General features: G+C 42.2%; 2 protein-coding genes across 2 annotated transcripts; both read right to left on the bottom strand.

Annotated features, from left to right (window-relative positions):
* Positions 1–215: 215 nt before the first annotated feature.
* On the bottom strand, positions 216–1,166 carry LOC122910747 (olfactory receptor 10H4-like). The gene has a single exon (XM_044255369.1). It carries the CDS (start codon positions 1,143–1,145, stop codon positions 216–218), a length of 930 nt encoding a protein of 309 aa, XP_044111304.1. The 5' UTR covers positions 1,146–1,166.
* Positions 1,167–12,363: 11,197 nt separating this feature from the next.
* On the bottom strand, positions 12,364–13,302 carry LOC122910746 (olfactory receptor 10H4-like). The gene has a single exon (XM_044255368.1). It carries the CDS (start codon positions 13,291–13,293, stop codon positions 12,364–12,366), a length of 930 nt encoding a protein of 309 aa, XP_044111303.1. The 5' UTR covers positions 13,294–13,302.
* Between the last annotated feature and the right edge of the window lie 5,303 nt (positions 13,303–18,605).

Here is an 18,605-nt window from a genome sequence, read left to right as displayed (position 1 = left end):
TCTCTTTAGTATGGAAAGATGACATTTTTTTAAACATCTAATTTTATTTTATTTTTTTCACTAAACAAACACCTACCATGTATCCAACACCTATGGATCTATTCCACAGTACCTGTTTAGTATTCTCACATAGTGAATCTCTACAACAGTCTTATGGAGAGAGTCATTATCATTCCCAACCCTGCTATCATATTTTCTTATGACCAAACTGGCCATCAGGAGCTTAGGGGATTGAATTTTCTCTGGAAGGTTTTCTTTATGGCATTCTTGAGCTCCTTATTCCTGAGGCTAAAAATGATTGGGCTGAGAAAGGGAGTGAAGACTGTATAGGTGGTGGCCATCAGAGTGTTACTGTTCAAAGAATGGGAGCCTTTGGGCTTGAGGTAGATTATGGAGGCAAAACCATAGTGCACAATGACCACAGTGAGGTGGGACACACATGTGGAGAAGGTCTTGTGCCTGCCTTCAGCTGAAGGGATCCTCAATATGGCAGCCACAATGAAGACATAGGAGAGCATGATGAGGAATAAACACCCCATTAGAACTGTGACACACACCAGGATCACACCCAAGGTGACAGAAGATGTCTCCTCTCCACAGGCCAACTTTAGGAGGGAAAGCACGTGGCAACCAAAATGATGGATCACATTAGACCCACAGAAGGTGAGACGAAAAACTATCAGGGTTACCATCAACCCTATGACTGAGCCACCAGCCCAGGACCAGGAAACTAGCCGGGCACAGGTGTGGGTGTTCATGAGCACGTTATACCACAGGGGGTGGCTGATGGCCACGTAACGGTCATAGCCCATGACTGTGAGCAGTAAGGAGTGGGTGAAGCCGAAGGTAAAGGAGAAGAACATCTGGCTGGCACAGGCCACAAAGGAGATGGTGTGGCGGGTTGAGAGCATGTCAACCAGCATGCGAGGGGTGAGGGTAACAGTTAACAGAATCTCAGATGTAGACAAGGCGCACAAGAAAAGGTACATGGGTGTGTGCAGGCTGTGCTCATTCCAGACAGTGGCCATGATGATCAGGTTCCCCATCAGGGTGAACAGGTACATCAGCAGGTACAGCAAGAAGAAGGCAGGCAGGAGATGTGGTGGGAAGGTGGAGAAGCCTAGGAGGATGAATTCATACACCATGCTATAGTTCTGACCCACCTCAGATGCTGCATCTGCTGAGACCAGAAAGGATATGAAGGTTCATGGTTTATCCTATGAAGGACAAGTATGGTTCAGCATCAGAAAACCTATCGTGTGGTTGTTCACATGAATAAACTAAAAAGGAAATAGCATAAATATTTCAATCTATGCAGCAATCCTGGATTACTAAAGTTCAATTCCTATTTGTGACTTTAAAAATTTATTTTTAAAATTTTTTATTTTATTTTTTCAGTGTTCCAAGATTCATTGTTTATGCACCACACCCAATAGTCCATGCAATACATACCCTCCTTATTACCCACCACCAGGCTCACCCATCTCCTCCTTCTCTCTCCTCCAAAACCCTCAGTTTGTTTCTCAGAGTCCACAGTCTCTCATGCTTCTTCTCCCCCTCTTATATGCCCAATTCACTTTTCCTTTCCTTCTCCTAATGTCCTCCATGTTATTCCTTATGTTCTACAAGTAAGTGAAACCATATGATAATTGACTTTCTCTGCTTGACTTATTTCACTCAGCACAATCTCCTCCAGTCCCATCCATGTTGATGCAAAAGTTGGGTAATCATCCTTTCTGATGGCTGGATGATATCCCATTGTATATATGGATCATATCTTCTTTATCCATTTGTCTGTTGAAAGGTATCTTGGCTCTTTCCACATTTTGGCTATTGTGGACATTGCTGCTATGAACATTGGGGTACATATGGCCCTTCTTCTTACTGCATATTTATCCCAAAGATACAGATGTAATTTTAGCTATTCTGACTAATGTATGGTGGTAACTCATGGTGGTTTTGATTTGTATTTCCTTGATGGTAAGAGATGTGGAACATTTTTTTCATGTGTCTGTTGGCCATTTGGATGTCTTCTTTGGAGAATTATCTGTTCATGCCTTCTGCCCATTTCTTGACTGAATTATTTGTTTTATGAGTGTTGAGTATAAGAAGTTCCTTAAGAGATCTTGGATACAGCCTTTTATGTATACTGTCATTTGCAAGTATCTTCTCCCATGGAGTGGGTTATTTCTTAGTTTTGTTGACTGTTTCCTTGGCTGTGCAGAAGCTTTGTATCTTGATGAAGTCCCCAAAATTCATTTTTGCTTTTCTTTCTCTTGCCTTTAGAGACATGTCTTGAAAAAAGTCCCAGTGACCAATGTCAAAGAGGTTACTGCCTTTGTTCTCTTCTAGGATTTTGATGGATTTCTGTGTCACATTTAGATCTTTCATCCATTTTGAGTTTATCTCGGGTATGGTATAAGAGCAAGGTCCAGTTTCATCTTTCTGCATGTGACTGTCTAATTTTCCCAGCACCATTTATTGAAGAGAGTGCCTTTTTTCCATTGTATATTCTTTTTTTTTTTTCATTTTTTCCCATTGTATATTCTTGCCTGATTTGTCAAAGATTAGTTGACTATAGAGTTGAGGGTCCATTTCTGGGTTATTTATTCTGTTCCACTATTTTATGTGTCTGTTTTTGTGCTGTTTTGCTAATCACAGCTTTGCAATATACCTTGAAGTCAGGTATTGTGGTGTCCCCAGCTTTGGTTTTATTTTTCAACATTCCTCTGGCAACTCAGGGTCTTTTCTGTTTCCATACAAATTTTAGAATTATTTGTTCCAGCTCTGTAAAAAATGTTGATGGTATTTCCCCCAATTCACTTTTCCTTTCCTTCTCCTAATGTCCTCCATGTTATTCTTTGTGTTCCACAGGTAAGTGAAACTGTACATCCACAATAGCCAAACTGAGGGAAGAGCTGAGATGCCCTTAAACAGATGAATGGATAAAGAAGATGTGGTCCTCAAACTCAACACACACAAAACAGATAATCATTTCAAAAAATGGACAGAAGACATGAACAGACACTTCTCCAATGAAGACACACAAATGGCTAATAAAAAACATGTACATGAAAAAATGTACATCATTACTAGCCATCAGGGAGATTCAAATCAAAACTACATTGAGATACCACCTTACACCAGTTAGAATGCCCAAAATTAACAAGACAGGAAACAACAAGTGTTGGAGAGGATGTGGAGAAAGGGGAACCCTCTTACACTGTTGGTGGGAATGCAAGCTGATGCGGCCATTTTGGAAAACAGTGTGGAGATTCCTTCAGAAATTAAAAGTAGAGCTTCTCTATGACCCTGCAATTGCACTACTGGGTATTTACCCCAAAGATACAGAGGTGGTGAAAAGAAGGGCCCTCTGTACCCCAATGTTTATAGCAGCAATGGCCACAATCACCAAACTGTGGAAAAAACCAAGATGCCCTTCGATGGGCAAATGGATAAGGAAGATGTGGTCCATATATACTATGGAGTATTATGCCTCCATCAGAAAGGATGAATACCCAGCTTTTGTATCAACATGGACAGGACTGGAAGGGATTATGCTGAGTGAAGTAAGTCAAGCAGAGAGAGTCAATTAACATATGGTTTTGTTTATTTGTGGAGCATACAGAATAACACGGAGGACATGGGGAGATGGAGAGGAGAAGGGAGTTGGGGGAAATTGGAGGGGGAGATGAACCATAAGAGAGTATGGACTCTGAAAAACAATCTGAGGGTTTTGGAGGGGTGGGGAGTGGGAGGTTGGGTGAGCCTGGTGGTGGGTATTATGGAGGGCGTGTATTGCATGGAGTCCTGGGTGTGGTGCATAAATAATGAATTCTGGAATATTGAAAATAAATTAAAAATATAAATAAAAATTTTAAAAAAGAAGATGTGCATGGAGCACTGGGTGTGGTGCAAAAACAATGAATATTGTTATGCTGAAAAGAAATTTTTTTAAAATGGTGAAAAAAAAGAAGATGTAGTCCATATATACAATGGAGTATTATTCAGTCATCAGAAAGGATGAATACCCAACTTTTGCATCAACATGGATGGGACTAGAAGAGATTATGCTGAATGAAATAAGTCAAACAGATATAAGCACACATCTCAAAGATTTTTTTTAAACTCTCAAACATCTTAGCAATATTTATTGAATATTATTCTGTACTAGGACATGAAATACAAAGAGGAATTCAAAGGTGCTCCCACTGCAATGAATACAAATTAATAATAGTTAATAAAAATGTGATATGTGCCTTAATACCAACAGTGAGTATACAATGTACACATAGTAGGTAGAAAGAAGCAGCCCAGAAAAGTCAGGGAAACCTGGGACAAGTAGTCATTCTTAGATGTGGACCTAGGTGTATACCAGATAGAAAGTGATGGGAAGATGAGGAGTGCAAGTAAGTGAGGACAATGCAGGCAGGGTACATGGGGGAAGCTATGCAATGTGAAGTGATTGTATTCTGTGAATATTACGGTTAATATTAATAGTGCTCAGGCTAGGGAGTGGGACTACAAATCCTGGGTTTCCTACTGGTTCTCCCAATTACAGCTCCAGAGCTACAAATAAAATGTTTAGTTTCATTTTCTTTATCTGAAAATGAAGGTTTTATGTACTTCGTGGGGTTGTTGGGAAGATCCAATGAGTTAAATCACATAAGGATTTTAATAGGTGCCTAACAAATTTTAAGTATTCACTAAGGGTTAAATATTACTATAAGGTGGTCATAGAGACAGACAGTGAGAAGACCTTCTCAGAATCTTAAAGATTCTTAAAGAGCTTCTTCTCAACATGAAATCAACTAACACTTTCTTAGTTAACTAAGAATATACACTGCAAAATTAACAAATAGTACATGAAGTGGGAAGCTAGGAGTGCCTTGTTTTAGGATCAGGAACAAGCCAAGTTACTCACTGTCTCTGCTGCTCATTAGCAGGGAAGAGAAAGCCAGGAGAGGTGCTTCAGGAAAGATATCAAAAGAAGGAATATCAGGATCAGAAGGAAGAGATGTGATCGTCTACCTAGAAAGGTAAAAGAATGAAGGCAGAACATATTTGAGCAGACAGAAAGAACACAATTTGCAGAAGACTAGATCAACTTCCCAAACTCACAGTATTTCCCATAGAATTACACTTGTAATAGTCAACGTTTAAGATAGAATTTAAGGGAAACATAAAATAACATTACCGATAGTGAGACAAACTGTAATGAGAGAGTGCTCATACATTTTGGTCTCATGATTTCTTTTTTTCTTTTTTTTAAAATTAATTTATTTATTTTTAGAAAAACGGTATTCATTATTTTTTCACCACACCCAGTGCTCCATGCAATCCGTGCCCTCTATAATACCCACCACCTGGTATGGAGGTGACTGGAGGAGATTATGCTGAATGAAATAAGTCAAGCAGATATAAGCACACATTATTAACACATTAAAAAGAACAATAATCAACCATTGATTCAACCTAAAGGAACAATCAACTCATGCTAATATAAAAAACACTTTAGGAAAGTAGCTGGATTAAAAAAAAAACTCGTTTAGTGAGAAGTGTGGCTTTATTCTGCATTTTAGCAAATTTTTCCAATGCTGTCTGGATGGAAGACAAGAAGATGCTCATATCTGTTTCTGCATTCAGCCTGTGACACTATGTACTTTTAATTGAAACATATGACAAAAATATATCCTCTCCTTTATTGGAAAATTGAGGACCTGATGACCTCCCAAAAGGGTCTCCAGTGTCCCAGGGATCCTCATATCATACTTTGACAACCTTTGATGTAAAATATCTAGGAATTAACCAAGCATATGCAGTATCTCCCAGGACAGAATTTTTAAAAATTTTATTTTATTTTTCCATTGTTCCAAGATTCATTGTTTATGCACCACACCCAGTGCTCCATGCAATACATGCCCTTTTAATACCCACCACCAGGCTCACCCAACTCCCCACCTCCTTCCCCTCCAAAACCCTCAGTTTGTTTCTCAGAGTCCACAGACTCTCATGGCTCATCTCCCCCTCCAATTTCCCCCAACTCACTTCTCCTCTCCTTCCAATGTCCTCTGTGTTATTCCTTATGTTCTACAAGTGAAACCATATGATAATTGACTCTCTCTGCTTGACTTGTTAAACTCACATAGTGTCCTCCAGTCCCGTCCATGTTGATACAAAAGTTGGGTATTCATCCTTTCTGATGGAGGAGGAATACTCCATTGTATATACAGACCACATCATCTTTATCCATTTGTCTGTTGAAGGTCATCTTGGCTCTTTTCACAGTTTGGCGATTGTGGCCATTGCTGCTATGAACATTGGGATACAGATGGCCCTTCTTTTCACTACCTCTGTATCTTTGGGGTAAATACCTAATAGTGCAATTGCAGGAGCATAGAGAAGCTCTATTTTTTGTTTTGTTTTGTTTTGTTTTTGTGTTTTTTCTTTTTTTTCCAATTTATTTATTTTCAGAAAAACAGTATTCATTATTTTTTCACCACACCCAGTACTCCATGCAAGCTGTGCCCTCTATAATACCCACCACCTGGTACCCCATCCTCCCACTCCCCCGCCACTTCAAACCCCTCAGATTGTTTTTCAGAGTCCATAGTCTCTCATGGTTCATCTCCCCTTCCAATTTACCCAAAATCACATACCCTCCCAAATGTCCATAACCCTACCCCTCTTCTCCCAACCCCCTCCCCCCAGCAACCCACAGTTTGTTTCATGAGATTAAGAGTCACTTATGTTTTGTCTCCCTCCCTATCCCATGTTGTTTCATGGATTCTTCTCCTACCCACTTAAGCCCCCATGTTGCATCACCACTTCCTCATATCAGGGAGATCATATGATGTTTGTCTTTCTCCGCTTGACTTATTTCGCTAGCATGATACGCTCTAGTTCCATCCATGTTGTCGCAAATGGCAAGATTTCGTTTCTTTTGATGGCTGCATAGTATTCCATTGTGTATATATACCACATCTTCTCGATCCATTCATCTGTTGATGGACATCTAGGTTCTTTCCATAATTTGGCTATTGTGGACATTGCTGCTATAAACATTCGGGTGCACGTGCCCCTTTGGATCACTACGATTACTATCTTTAGGGTAAATACCCAGTAGTGCAATTGCTGGGTCATAGGGCAGTTCTATTTTCAACATTTTGAGGAACCTCCATGCTGTTTTCCAGAGTGGTTGCACCAGCTTGCATTCCGAGAAGCTCTATTTTTAATTTCTTGAGGAATATCCACATTGTTTTCCAAAGAGGCTGTACCAACTTGCATTCCCACCAACAGTGGAAGAGGGCTCCCCTTTCTCCACATCCTCTTCAACACATGTTGTTTCCTGTCTTGTTTATTTTGGGCTTTCTAACTGGTGTAAGGTGGTATCTCAATGTGGTTTTGATTTGAATCTCCCTGATGGCTAGTGATGATGAACATTTTTTCATGTGTTTATTAGCCATTTGTATATCTTCTTTGGAGAAGTGAAGGACAGAAATTTTAATCACAGATAGATATGTAGAAGATAGTATGGGTACATGGAAAATGTGGAAACCACTGTGCTCTCTTGGATGGGGTAAGCTAATATAGCAATTACATCAGTTCTTCCTCAAATTATAGTCAGTGCAACTGCATTTATAGTGGGTATTAAGGAGGGCACATAATGCATGGAGCACTGGGTGTGGTGCATAAACAATAAATCTTGGAACACTGAAAAAATAAAGTAAAATTAAAAAAATAATAAAAGTAGTACATGCTGTAACACATAAAAAAAGAAGTTAAATTTAAGAACTATCTTAAACTTCTTTCTGAAAGATAGCCAGTGAAAAGGCATACTGGTCTTCTAAAAAGGAAGTACATGAGAGAGAGAGAGAGATATCCCTCCCCACATTGAGACTCACTACAGACTAGGAATCATTTAAAAAAGTGTGACAATGGAACAGACGTGTATGATCATGCTGGTTGGACATTTCAGAAAATATCCCTGCTTGATTCTAAACACAATATGTGATTCAAATGGAAAAAATGGATTATTGACTGGTTTGTGGTGGAAAATTCATGGGTTTATGAAGCAGGGCAAATCTGGATTCCTGCCCAAGACAACAACCAAAATAGATGGATTTTATGCATTAAGTGAAAGATAAATTTAATAGGAAAGAGTGTAGGAGAATAACCTTGCAATTTCAGAGTGAAGAAGGACTTCTTAACCAAAACTCAAAACCACAAATATTGTGCTCGCTTCGGCAGCACATATACTAAAACCACAAATATTAAGGTGATATGGAGAAAGGAGAACCCTTTTACACTGTTGGTGGGAATGCAAACTAGTGCAGTCACTCAGGAAAACAGCATGGAGATTCCTCAAAAAGTTAAAAATAGAACTACCCTGTATCCAGCAATTGCACTACTGCATATTTACCAAAAGAACAAAAAAAAAATACAAATTCAAAGGTATACATGCACCCTGATGTTTACAGCAGCATTTTCTGCAATAGCTAAATTATGGGAACAGCTCAAGTGTTGGATAAAGAAGATGTGGTTTCTATATATGATAGAATATTACTCAGCCATCAAAAGAATGAAATCTTGCTGTTTGCAACAGCATGGATGGAACTAGAGAGTATTATGCTAAATGAAATAAGCCAGTTAGGGAAAGACAAATAGCACATGATTTCACTCATATGTGGAATTTAAGAAACAGACAAAGGAGCAAAGGAAAAAAAAGGAAGAGAGTGACTCTTAACTACAGAGAAAAGAGACTCTTAACTATAGAGAAAAAACTCTTGGTTACCAGAGGGGAGAGAGAGGGGGTGGGAGAAATAGGTGATAGGCATTGAGGAGTACACTTGTGATGAACACAGGGTATTGTAGAGTTGAACTAGTATATTGAACACCTGAAACTAGTATTACACCATATGTTAACTAGGGAGATTGAAATAACAACTTAAAAAATACACAAAATTTGTATATGCGTGTTTTATGTATAAAAAAGCATTTGAATTTCATAAGTGTATCTTCTGTAGGTGCTGATGCCATTCTCTGGAGAAAAATGCTAACTGCTCAGGAAAGGAAACAGACAAGAAAAGTTCCCCAAGGATTTTGTTCAACAACAACAACAACAACAAAGGATATCAAGGATCAATGAATAGGCAGGTGGAATTTGGGGAAAGAAAATTTGCATTGCTGAAAATTGACCAGGAAGTACTATCTAGAGTAAGTAAGACACATTCAGAAAGAGAAACCTCAATGCAGAAATGAGCCAAGGATATGAGCAAAGAACTCACAGATGGGGTTTCACAGACACAAGAAAGGGTGGTTTTAGACAAGGAAAGTGCAGAGTAAAACCACCGTGCACTTTCACTGTACACCTATTCATTTCCCCAGACTAGAAAGTGCCTGGTGTTAATCAAAATATGGAGAGAAAACAATACTGACGGCCTCCTGGTGAGAACCAAGAATGCAGAAGAACAGAGTTCACCTGCTCTGTGCAACAGCACATGGTCTCCTGAGCATCTATCTTGATTGTTCACACCTGTCTGAAGGGAGATTGTCAGAGGATGTTTCAGTAGCATTGCCTGAAGTGGGGAAATGGACAAGCCTGCTTGGGAACTGTAATTGGGAAGAGGGCAGTTCACATGGGCTGGGTGCAACTGTTGGGCCCAGGCAGGAGTTTGATGTACACACAGCAGGTAAAGGAACCTATAAAATGATCTTAAGTAAATGAAGCAAAAGCAGATGAACACTCTAGCATAATTCCATTGGGCCCATGAAAAATAGAGCACCTGAAATTATTTTGGATGGTGCTGTAATAGGGTATACATGTTTCTATACGTTTCTCAAAACCCAAGGATGGGTAACACAGTCAACCCTAATATAATATAATAGAAGTTAAGTTAATAATTATGTATCTATCCATATTGGATCACCAACTGGAACAAATGCACCACAAGAATACCAGATTGTACAGCCTTCAGCATGCTGGCCTCAACTCACCAGATGCCAGTACCATCCCCTCCCTCCCCATGAGCTCTGATAACCAGGAGGTCCTCCAGGCAAGTACAAACATTTTGCACTGGATGTGCAGAATCAGCCCCAAACAAGAATGCAGACTTGGAGGCTGCTCAGGGCACTAGGCTGTGTGTCCAGGACCCAGAGTGGGCAACCTGAGAATAATCCCAGCAGTTCCCCAAGGCTAAAAGCCTGTCTTATGACCCTTCTCCTAGACTCTGTCCCTATCCCAAATTTTGGTCTTGCTCCCCACAACTGTACGAATATCACCACCTACCCTGTACCTCCTGGTCCTCCTCAGCCTGGGCTATCTCTTCCAAGAAGCAGCCAGCAGGGGAGGGCAGAAGAAGCTCCCCTGCCTGAGGCTGTCAGTGGCACACAGCGGCAGGTGTGGGGCCAGACCTTGAGGCTCCTGGATGCTCCGTACTTTACCCCTAATGCAGCTTCCCAACAGGCTGCTCCCCAGGGCCTTCCTGGAACACCAACTTGCAAGGTCTGCCCTCAGAGTCTGGAGAGGCCAGGAAGATCATCAGAGGGCCTCTGGGGACCCGCAGCCTCTATTCCTTCCTCCAGTAGCCCAACACAACCAAGGCTCCCTATTGTTCTCTCTGCCCTGAGCGCCCCAGCCCCTGCTGAGGCCTAGGAACTCCCAGTCTTGGGAGAGACAGGACTGAAATTAGATGCCCTCAGCCAGTTGGGGTCAGAGCAGGGTCAGAGGGAAGAAAGGAGCTGGAGCGGCCCAGAGTGGGAATTCAGGGCTCTGCCCTGGGGTCAAGGCAGCTGGAAGGCTTCCCAGAATAAAGGTAATTTAGAGCTGGGTCTTGGAAAGTCTCTTCTCTTGGTGAATGGAAGTTTTCAGGGTCTTCTGGCCAAAGTGGAAAGCTCCGCTTCTCCTTTTGGTGGAGTTACCCTGTGTTTTCATGGTGATCCAGCCAGAGAATTCACATTAGTATGTGCATCCTTAGGATGTAATAACACATTTGGTCTTTGTCCAGTTCCTAAGACACAGTCCCTAAGCCCCTGTCTCAGGAGTGATAATAGCAGCTTCTGTATGCTAATAAGATGAATGGGGGCTGGAGGCCCCATCTCTCCTTGTGGTCAAGTTCTTCCCTATCCTTGTTTTCCTGGTAGTCCAGGCCAAAGAATCTACATTAACATCTGCCTCTCTGTGATACAGTCAAACTAATATTTTGTTTCTTGTGTGTCTTTGTTTACTGGCCCTCTGATGAGAGTCTTTGTATGCTCATGAGATGACTGGAGGCTGTGGGTTTAACATTACAAGGTATCTACTGGCCTCATCTTTGAGTAATAGTTTTCCAGGAAGATCCAGGAAGATCCAGGAAGGTCTGAGCATATGCTCCGACATATGCTTTACCAAACCCCCAGCATGGGAATCAGACAGGCCTAACATTCCATGTGACCCCCTTCATTCATGTGTTGTGTGACCACCACCAGCATTTCTCCTCTGCATAATAATAGTACCCATACCATTGACCTCTCTTCTGTCATTTGAGATAGCACTGTGCTCTCAGCAAATCCTCTAGAGAGATTCAAGTGAAACAGGAATGAGAACTTGATGTTTTACTGAAGGTAATGTAGGGAAAAGGGAAAGGGATTTCCAGAAGATGTCAGTTAGCAACACAGTTTTAATATTCTGCATGTTCTTATCCAAACCCTGAACATCTCCTCCCTTAGCTCTTTCCTTCTCACTCCTTTTCTCTTTCTTTTTACTTCACATTCAGACATCCTTCAGTCAACTAAGATCAACATAGAAACTTATTTAGGGTCAATCCCCTCCAAGGACAGCGGAAACTATAAAGAGTCAGCCATCTTCTTGGAGACAAATAGTTTATTTTCTCTTGTGCATATGTTATAATTTAAAGATAATACCTATACAACACTGGACACAGTGCCTAATAAGAAAAGCCCCAATGCTGGTGGTATTTATCATTTTGCTTACTCTTGTTGTCCTTATGGTGGAGGAGGGGAAGTTCTGCCCTACTTGTCCATGCAAGAAGAACCATTGCCATCAGTGGCCTGACACATCATTGTGATGCCCCCCACTGGCCCATAGGTAAATAACACATTCTTAGACATAGGGACTGGGATGGACGTCATCACATGGTGTCAAGAACGAGAGATGGTAATCACTAGAGGCTATGCAAGAGGGAACAAATTGAAAACAAATTGAAGGGGGAAAAAAGAACACCTACCGTGCATCCAGCATCTATGGATGCATCCCACAATACCTATTTAGTATTCTCAAATACTAAATCTCTACGACAGTCCTATGGAGATAGTCATTACTATTCCCAGCTCTGCTATCATATTTCCTCTTGACCAAACTGGCCATCAGGAGCTTAGGGGACTGAATTTTCTCTGGAAGCTTTTCTTTATGGCATTCTTGAGCTCCTTATTCCTGAGGCTGAAAATGATTGGGCTGAGAAAGGGGGTGAAGACTGTATAGGTGGTGGCCATCAGAGTATTACTGTCCATAGAATGGGATCCCTTGGGCTTGAGGTAGATTATGGAGGCAAAACCATAGTGCACAATGACCACAGTGAGGTGGGACACACATGTGGAGAAGGTCTTGTGCCTGCCTTCAGCTGAAGGGATCCTCAATATGGCAGCCACAATGAAGACATAGGAGAGCATGATGAGGAATAAACATCCCATCAGAGCTGTGACACACACCAGGATCACACCCAGGGTGACAGAAGATGTCTCCTTCCCACAGGCCAACTTTAGGAGGGAAAACACGTGGCAGCCAAAATGATGGATCACATTAGACCCACAGAAGGTGAGGTGAAAAACTATCAGGGTCACCATCATCCCCATGACTGAGCCACCAGCCCAGGTCCAGGACACCAGACGGGCACAGGTGCGGGTGCTCATGAGCACGTTGTAGCGCAGGGGGTGGCAGATGGCCACGTAGCGGTCATAGCCCATGATCATAAGCAGGAAGGAGTGGGTGAAGCCAAATGTGAAAGAGAAGAACATCTGACTGGCACAGGCCACAAAGCTAATGGAATGGTGGCTGGAGAGCATGTCAACCAGCATGCGAGGTGTGACAGCAACAGTGAACAGAATCTCGGAGGTAGACAGGGCACATAAGAAGAGGTACATGGGTGTGTGCAGGCTCTGCTCATTCCAGACAGTGACCATGATGAGCATGTTCCCCAACAGGGTGAACAGGTACATCAGCAGGTACAGCAAGAAGAGGACGGGCAGGAGATGCTGTGGGAGGTTGGAGAAACCCAGAAGGATGAATTCAGACACCATGCTATAGTTCTGACCAGCCTCGGATGCTGCATCTGCTCAGATCATGGAGGAAATGAAGGCGACCAGAATAAAAATCATAAAGATAATGAATCTGTATAACAATAACCTTAAAAAAATCTACAAAATGGAGGAACTTTAGATACGGTGTGTTAGGATTGGGAAAATGACAAGGATACTCACTGTTTCTGCTGTTCTTTAGCATGGAACTGAAAGCCGTGAGTGGTGCTCTAAGGAAGGAAAAGAAAGAAGATATGTAAGAATTGGAAAAGAAGAGACCTGCTTGTCTGACAGAAAAAGCAAAAGAATGAAATCAGAACATACCCAGTGTGAGAGAGCACTGAGCTGTAGAAGACAAGATTTGCTTCTAAAAACCAGTATTTCTCATAGAATTACACCAGTAGTCATCATTAAAAGTATGAATTTGAAGTAAAAAGTAAGATACCATTCCCACGAGTGACACGAAGTATAAAGAAACATCTCTCTAGCATTTTGGTCTGGCAATTCGATTTCTTTACACTTAAGAAAAGTTGAGCCTCTAATGGGCTTTTGTTTGGGGGCATTATCACTCTCCATGTTCACCAGATTAGAAAGAAACACAGATTTTCTGACAATATCCAATTATGGATACATTCTAAGGAAGAATCAACCTGTTCAATGTCAATGTAAGTAACAATTATTTAGGAAAGTAGCTACTTTTACAAAATTAACATTTAGTGACAAGAGGGGTTTCTCCTTCTTCTTCCTCCTCCTCCTCCTGCTCTTCTTTTTCTTCTCCTTCTCCTTCTCCTCCTATTCCTCCTCCTCCTCCTCCTCCTCCTCCTCCTCCCCCTCTTCCTCCTTCTTTTGCTCCTCCTCCTCCTCATTCTTCTTCTCACATTTTAGCAAATTTGTCCCAGGCTGGCTGGGTGGGAGACAAGATGATGCTTGTATCTACTTCTTCATTCAGGTTGTGGTAATATGTGGCTGTAGTTGAAGCATATGATGAAAATACATCCTCACCTTCATTGGAAAACTGAGAACCTGATGGTCCCCCCAAAATGGTCTCTGGGACCCCAGGGTCCTCATATCACACTTTGGAAGCCTCTGTTGTAAAATATCTAGGAATCAATCAAGCACATGAATGCCTCCAAATTCAGAAATTTTTAACATTAATAAAATGCAGGTGATTTGAATACATAGAGAAAGATCTACACTCTCAGATGAGGTCAGCGAGTACAGAAATGATAACACTTCTTCCTCAAATCAGAGCACCAGAGCAACTACACTTTCAGTGAGTCAGCTGTACATCTCATAACAGTTTCCTCAAATCCCTTCTGAAAACTAAGGTCAGTGCAAAACCATACTAATCTTCTAAAAGTGGAGTCAATAGGAAAGAAATACTCTGGCAGGTGTGAAGACTCATCATAGACATTATACACATCATAGTCATTTTTAAGTGTGAACCTGGAACAGACACAGACACTGATCAAATTGATCGGATACCTCAGAAAATATCCCCACATGAGTCCCAGCTTAACATGTGCTAAAGGTGGGAGCACAAGTCAAAGGGAAAAGCTGGATTGTTTAGGAGTTTGTGGTGGGAAAACTGGTCCTTTCATGAAGCAAATCAATCTGAATTTCTGCCCAAGACCATATGCAAAGGTGGATTCCAGGATTCAAGACATAAATATGAAATATGACCATAAGAAGTTAATAGGAGAAGGTATAGGAGAAGAATTTTGTTGATCTAGGGTTGGAGAAGGACTTCTTAAACAAACTTCAGAAACACAAACATTAGGTGTTTTTGAAAGAAGGAAAACATCAACAGGAAGAGTATTTGTTCAACAAATGATGTTCTGGATCCAGCTAAGAGTAGACGGAAAGGTGAGGAAAGATCACTGTCATTGTCCACAGCTGACCAGGGAACATGATGTAGAATAAACAAAAAACCAGTTCCAGCTACAAGAAGTAGAAATCTGAACACAGAAATGAGCAAAGGTGTGAGGAGAGAGCTCACATTGGGTATAGCACAAGCATATGAAAACATGCTAAAAAGAAAGAGAGAGAGAGAGGAAGGGAGAGAAAGGAAGAGAAATGCAATGGAAATTCAGTGTCTACGTATTTAAGGTCCCGAACTAGAAAGTGCCCAGTGCTATCAGGTATGGGGAGAAAGCAATATTAGTGCACTGCCTGTGAGAACTAGAGGGTTAAAATTAATAGTTCCTGTGCTCTGTGCACTAGCACATGTGCTCCTGAGTATCTATCTCCATTGCTGACAGGTATTTGTAAGGGAACATGTCAGGGAATGTTTTGTAGCATTGCTTGTAGTGGGGAATGTGGAAAGTGCTTGTCCATAAGTGGAAAGAGGGCAGGTCACATGGGCTGGATGCAACTACTAGAGCTCCAGACAAGAGTTTGATGCATACACAGCAGCATAAATGAACCTGTAAAATGATCTTGAGTGAATGAAGCATAAGCACATGAACACTCTAGCATAATTCCATTTGGGTACATGAAATTTAAAGCACCTGAAATATTCTGGATGATGCCATAATGGTGTGTACAAATCACTGTACATTTGCCCAAACCCAAGAATGTGAAATGTAGACAGTGAACCCTAATGTAACCTGTGGGTTGAGTTAATAATAATTTATCCATATTGGTTCACCAACTGGAACAATTGCACCACAAGAATACCAGATTGTACAATCTTTATCAGCAAACCTGGCCTCCACTCACCAGATGCCAGTAGCATCCCTTACCTCCTCCGGAGCAGGGACAACCAAAAGGTCCTTCATGCATGTACAAACATTTGAGGGGGGGGGTAGGAGCCCCAAACAAGAATGCAGACTTACAAGCTGCAATGGGCCCTAGGCTGAGAAAGAACTTAAGACCCAGAATGGGCAACCTAAGAAGACCCCTAGCAGTTGCCCAAGGCTAAGAGCCTATTTTATGACCCTTCTCCCAGACCCTGTTCCCATCACCAGTCTGGGCCTTGCTTCCCACAACTGTATGAGTATTGCCACCTACCTGTCCCTCCTGGTCTTTCTCAGCCTGGGCTGCCTCTTCCAGGAAGTAGGAAGTTCTGCCTGAGGCTATCAGCAGCACACAGGGGCAGGTGTGGGGCCAGACCTCAGGGCTCCTGGAACTGATGCTGTGTGCTTTACCCCTACTGTAGCTTCCCAGCTGGCTGCTCCCCAGGACTTCCCTAGGATACCAACCTGCAAGTTCTGCTCTCAGGTTCTTGAGAGGCTAGGAGGATCATCAGGGGACCTCCAGGGACTAGCAGCTACTATTCCTTCCTCCAACACTCCAAGATGATCAAGGCTCCCTTCTGTCTCTCTCTGCCCAGAGAGACCCAGTCCCTGCTGAGGACTAGGAGCTACCATTGTTGATGGAGACGGGGCAAGAATAGATGCCTTCAACCACTTGGGGTCAGGACAGGGGCAGAGGGAATGCAGGAGCTGAAGCAGCCCAGAGTGGGAATCCAGGGCTCTTTCCCAGGGCCAAGGCTTTCCAGAATAAGGGTAATTTAGAGGTTGGTCTTGGAGACTGTTTTCCCTTGGTCTTTGGAAGTGTTCAGAGTCTTCTGACCAAATGGGATAGCTCCACTTCTTCCTTGGTTGACTTACCTTTTCTCTGTTGTCACGGTGATCCAAGCCAGTGAATCTATTTAGCATGTGTATTCTTGGGCTCTAATAACACATTTGCTTTTTGTCCAGTTCCTGAGATAGGCCCCCTATGCTCTTGTCTCAAGAGTAATATAGTGGCTTCTGTATGCTACTGAGATGAGTGGTGGCTGAGGGCACCTGGATAGTTTTAGGAAGGGGGCTGCTCACCAGAACAACCAAGGGATGATTAGTGAATTGGAACCTCCAGGGAGGGGAGGGGATACAGATTGGTATTCAATACTGATGATGAATGATTTAATCAATCGTGTCTTTGTCATCAAACCCCCATAAAGCTCACTAAACCCTGGGATTCAGGGTGTTCCCTGTGTTCCCAGCTCATGAACACATAGCAGTGCTAGAGGGGGGCGTGTGCAGCGAGGGCATGGAAGTTCCTCGCTCTTTCCTCCATACATCTCTTTTATTTTTCTGTTCTTGAGTTGTTTATTCATAATAAAGTGGGAAGAGTAAGTGTTGCATTTTCCTGATTTCTGAGAGCCATTCTAGCAAAGTATTCTAACTGAGGAGTGTGGAAACCCCCACCTTTGTAGCCACATCAGAAAGAAGTGCAGGTTCCCTGGGCAGTAAATATGTGTGACTGACATCTCCAGGTTGTTAGTGTCTGAACTGAACACAATTATCAGACAACAAGGTGGTGTCTGGGTAGTTGGAGAATTAGTCATTAGTGTGGAAAGAATTTACACATTTGATGTCTTGAGTATTAGAAGCAGAAATAGTTCACTTTCTCTCCCCTTGTCCTGTCAGAAACATTGTCCCTTCTACATCTGAAATCAGCCTCAATTTGCCACCCCACCCCATCCAAGATGCCCGCATGCACCTCTCCTCATCTTTTCCTGCATCTGCTCACTCTGCCTGCCCTCAGCAGGCTGCTTCCCTCACACCAGCCAGAAGAGGGCTCTACAAACAGGAATCTGATCACTTTGGAAAACTGTTTCACAGCATCTATTCAAGCTGAACATAGGTATTCCCTATGAGTCAGTATTTACACACCTAACTCTAGACCCAACACAACATATAAGTATTAATCTGCCAAAGGACATGTACTAGATGTCATAAGAACACCCTCATAGGAAGCCCCAACTGGAAATATCCATGAGAATGTTCACATAATGGAATATAGCTCTTCCCTTTATGAATTTAAAAGACATTTATTAGTCCCCATTCCCCTTAAAACAAACTCCTCAATTGGACACCATTGTCTTGCATGCCCATGACCTTCCCACCTGCATGCCTTCAATTCCAGAAACACACTAGCGACCTCCAGCTCTCTCTGGTGCACTGAACATACCACTGTCCCAAATGCACTATGCCTTTTTCACCCTGAGACTTTGTACTTGCTGACCTCTCTGTCTGGAAACCCCTCTTCCACCTGTCTGGTCAGCTGAATCATACCTACTCACCCTTCAGGTTTCCCTGTAGACATCACCAATTTCAAAGCCTCTAAATCCCAGGTTGGGTCTGAGACCCACACTTAGCTTCTCCAGATCCCTAGGCTGTCTCGAACACTCCTCTGATTACTCTGTGCTGTCTTCTTTGGTTATATGACAGCTTCCCTTGGTGGACCATGAAAAGGACAGAGAAGAGCCCTCGCCCTTGGTTATTGCTGGATTTGAGCACCTAGAATATTTCCATATAGAATAAGCC

This window comes from Neovison vison, chromosome 6 (assembly GCF_020171115.1).
Source record: "Neovison vison isolate M4711 chromosome 6, ASM_NN_V1, whole genome shotgun sequence".
Classification (NCBI taxonomy): domain Eukaryota; kingdom Metazoa; phylum Chordata; class Mammalia; order Carnivora; family Mustelidae; genus Neogale; species Neogale vison.
This window is presented reverse-complemented; position numbering and strand designations above follow the sequence as displayed.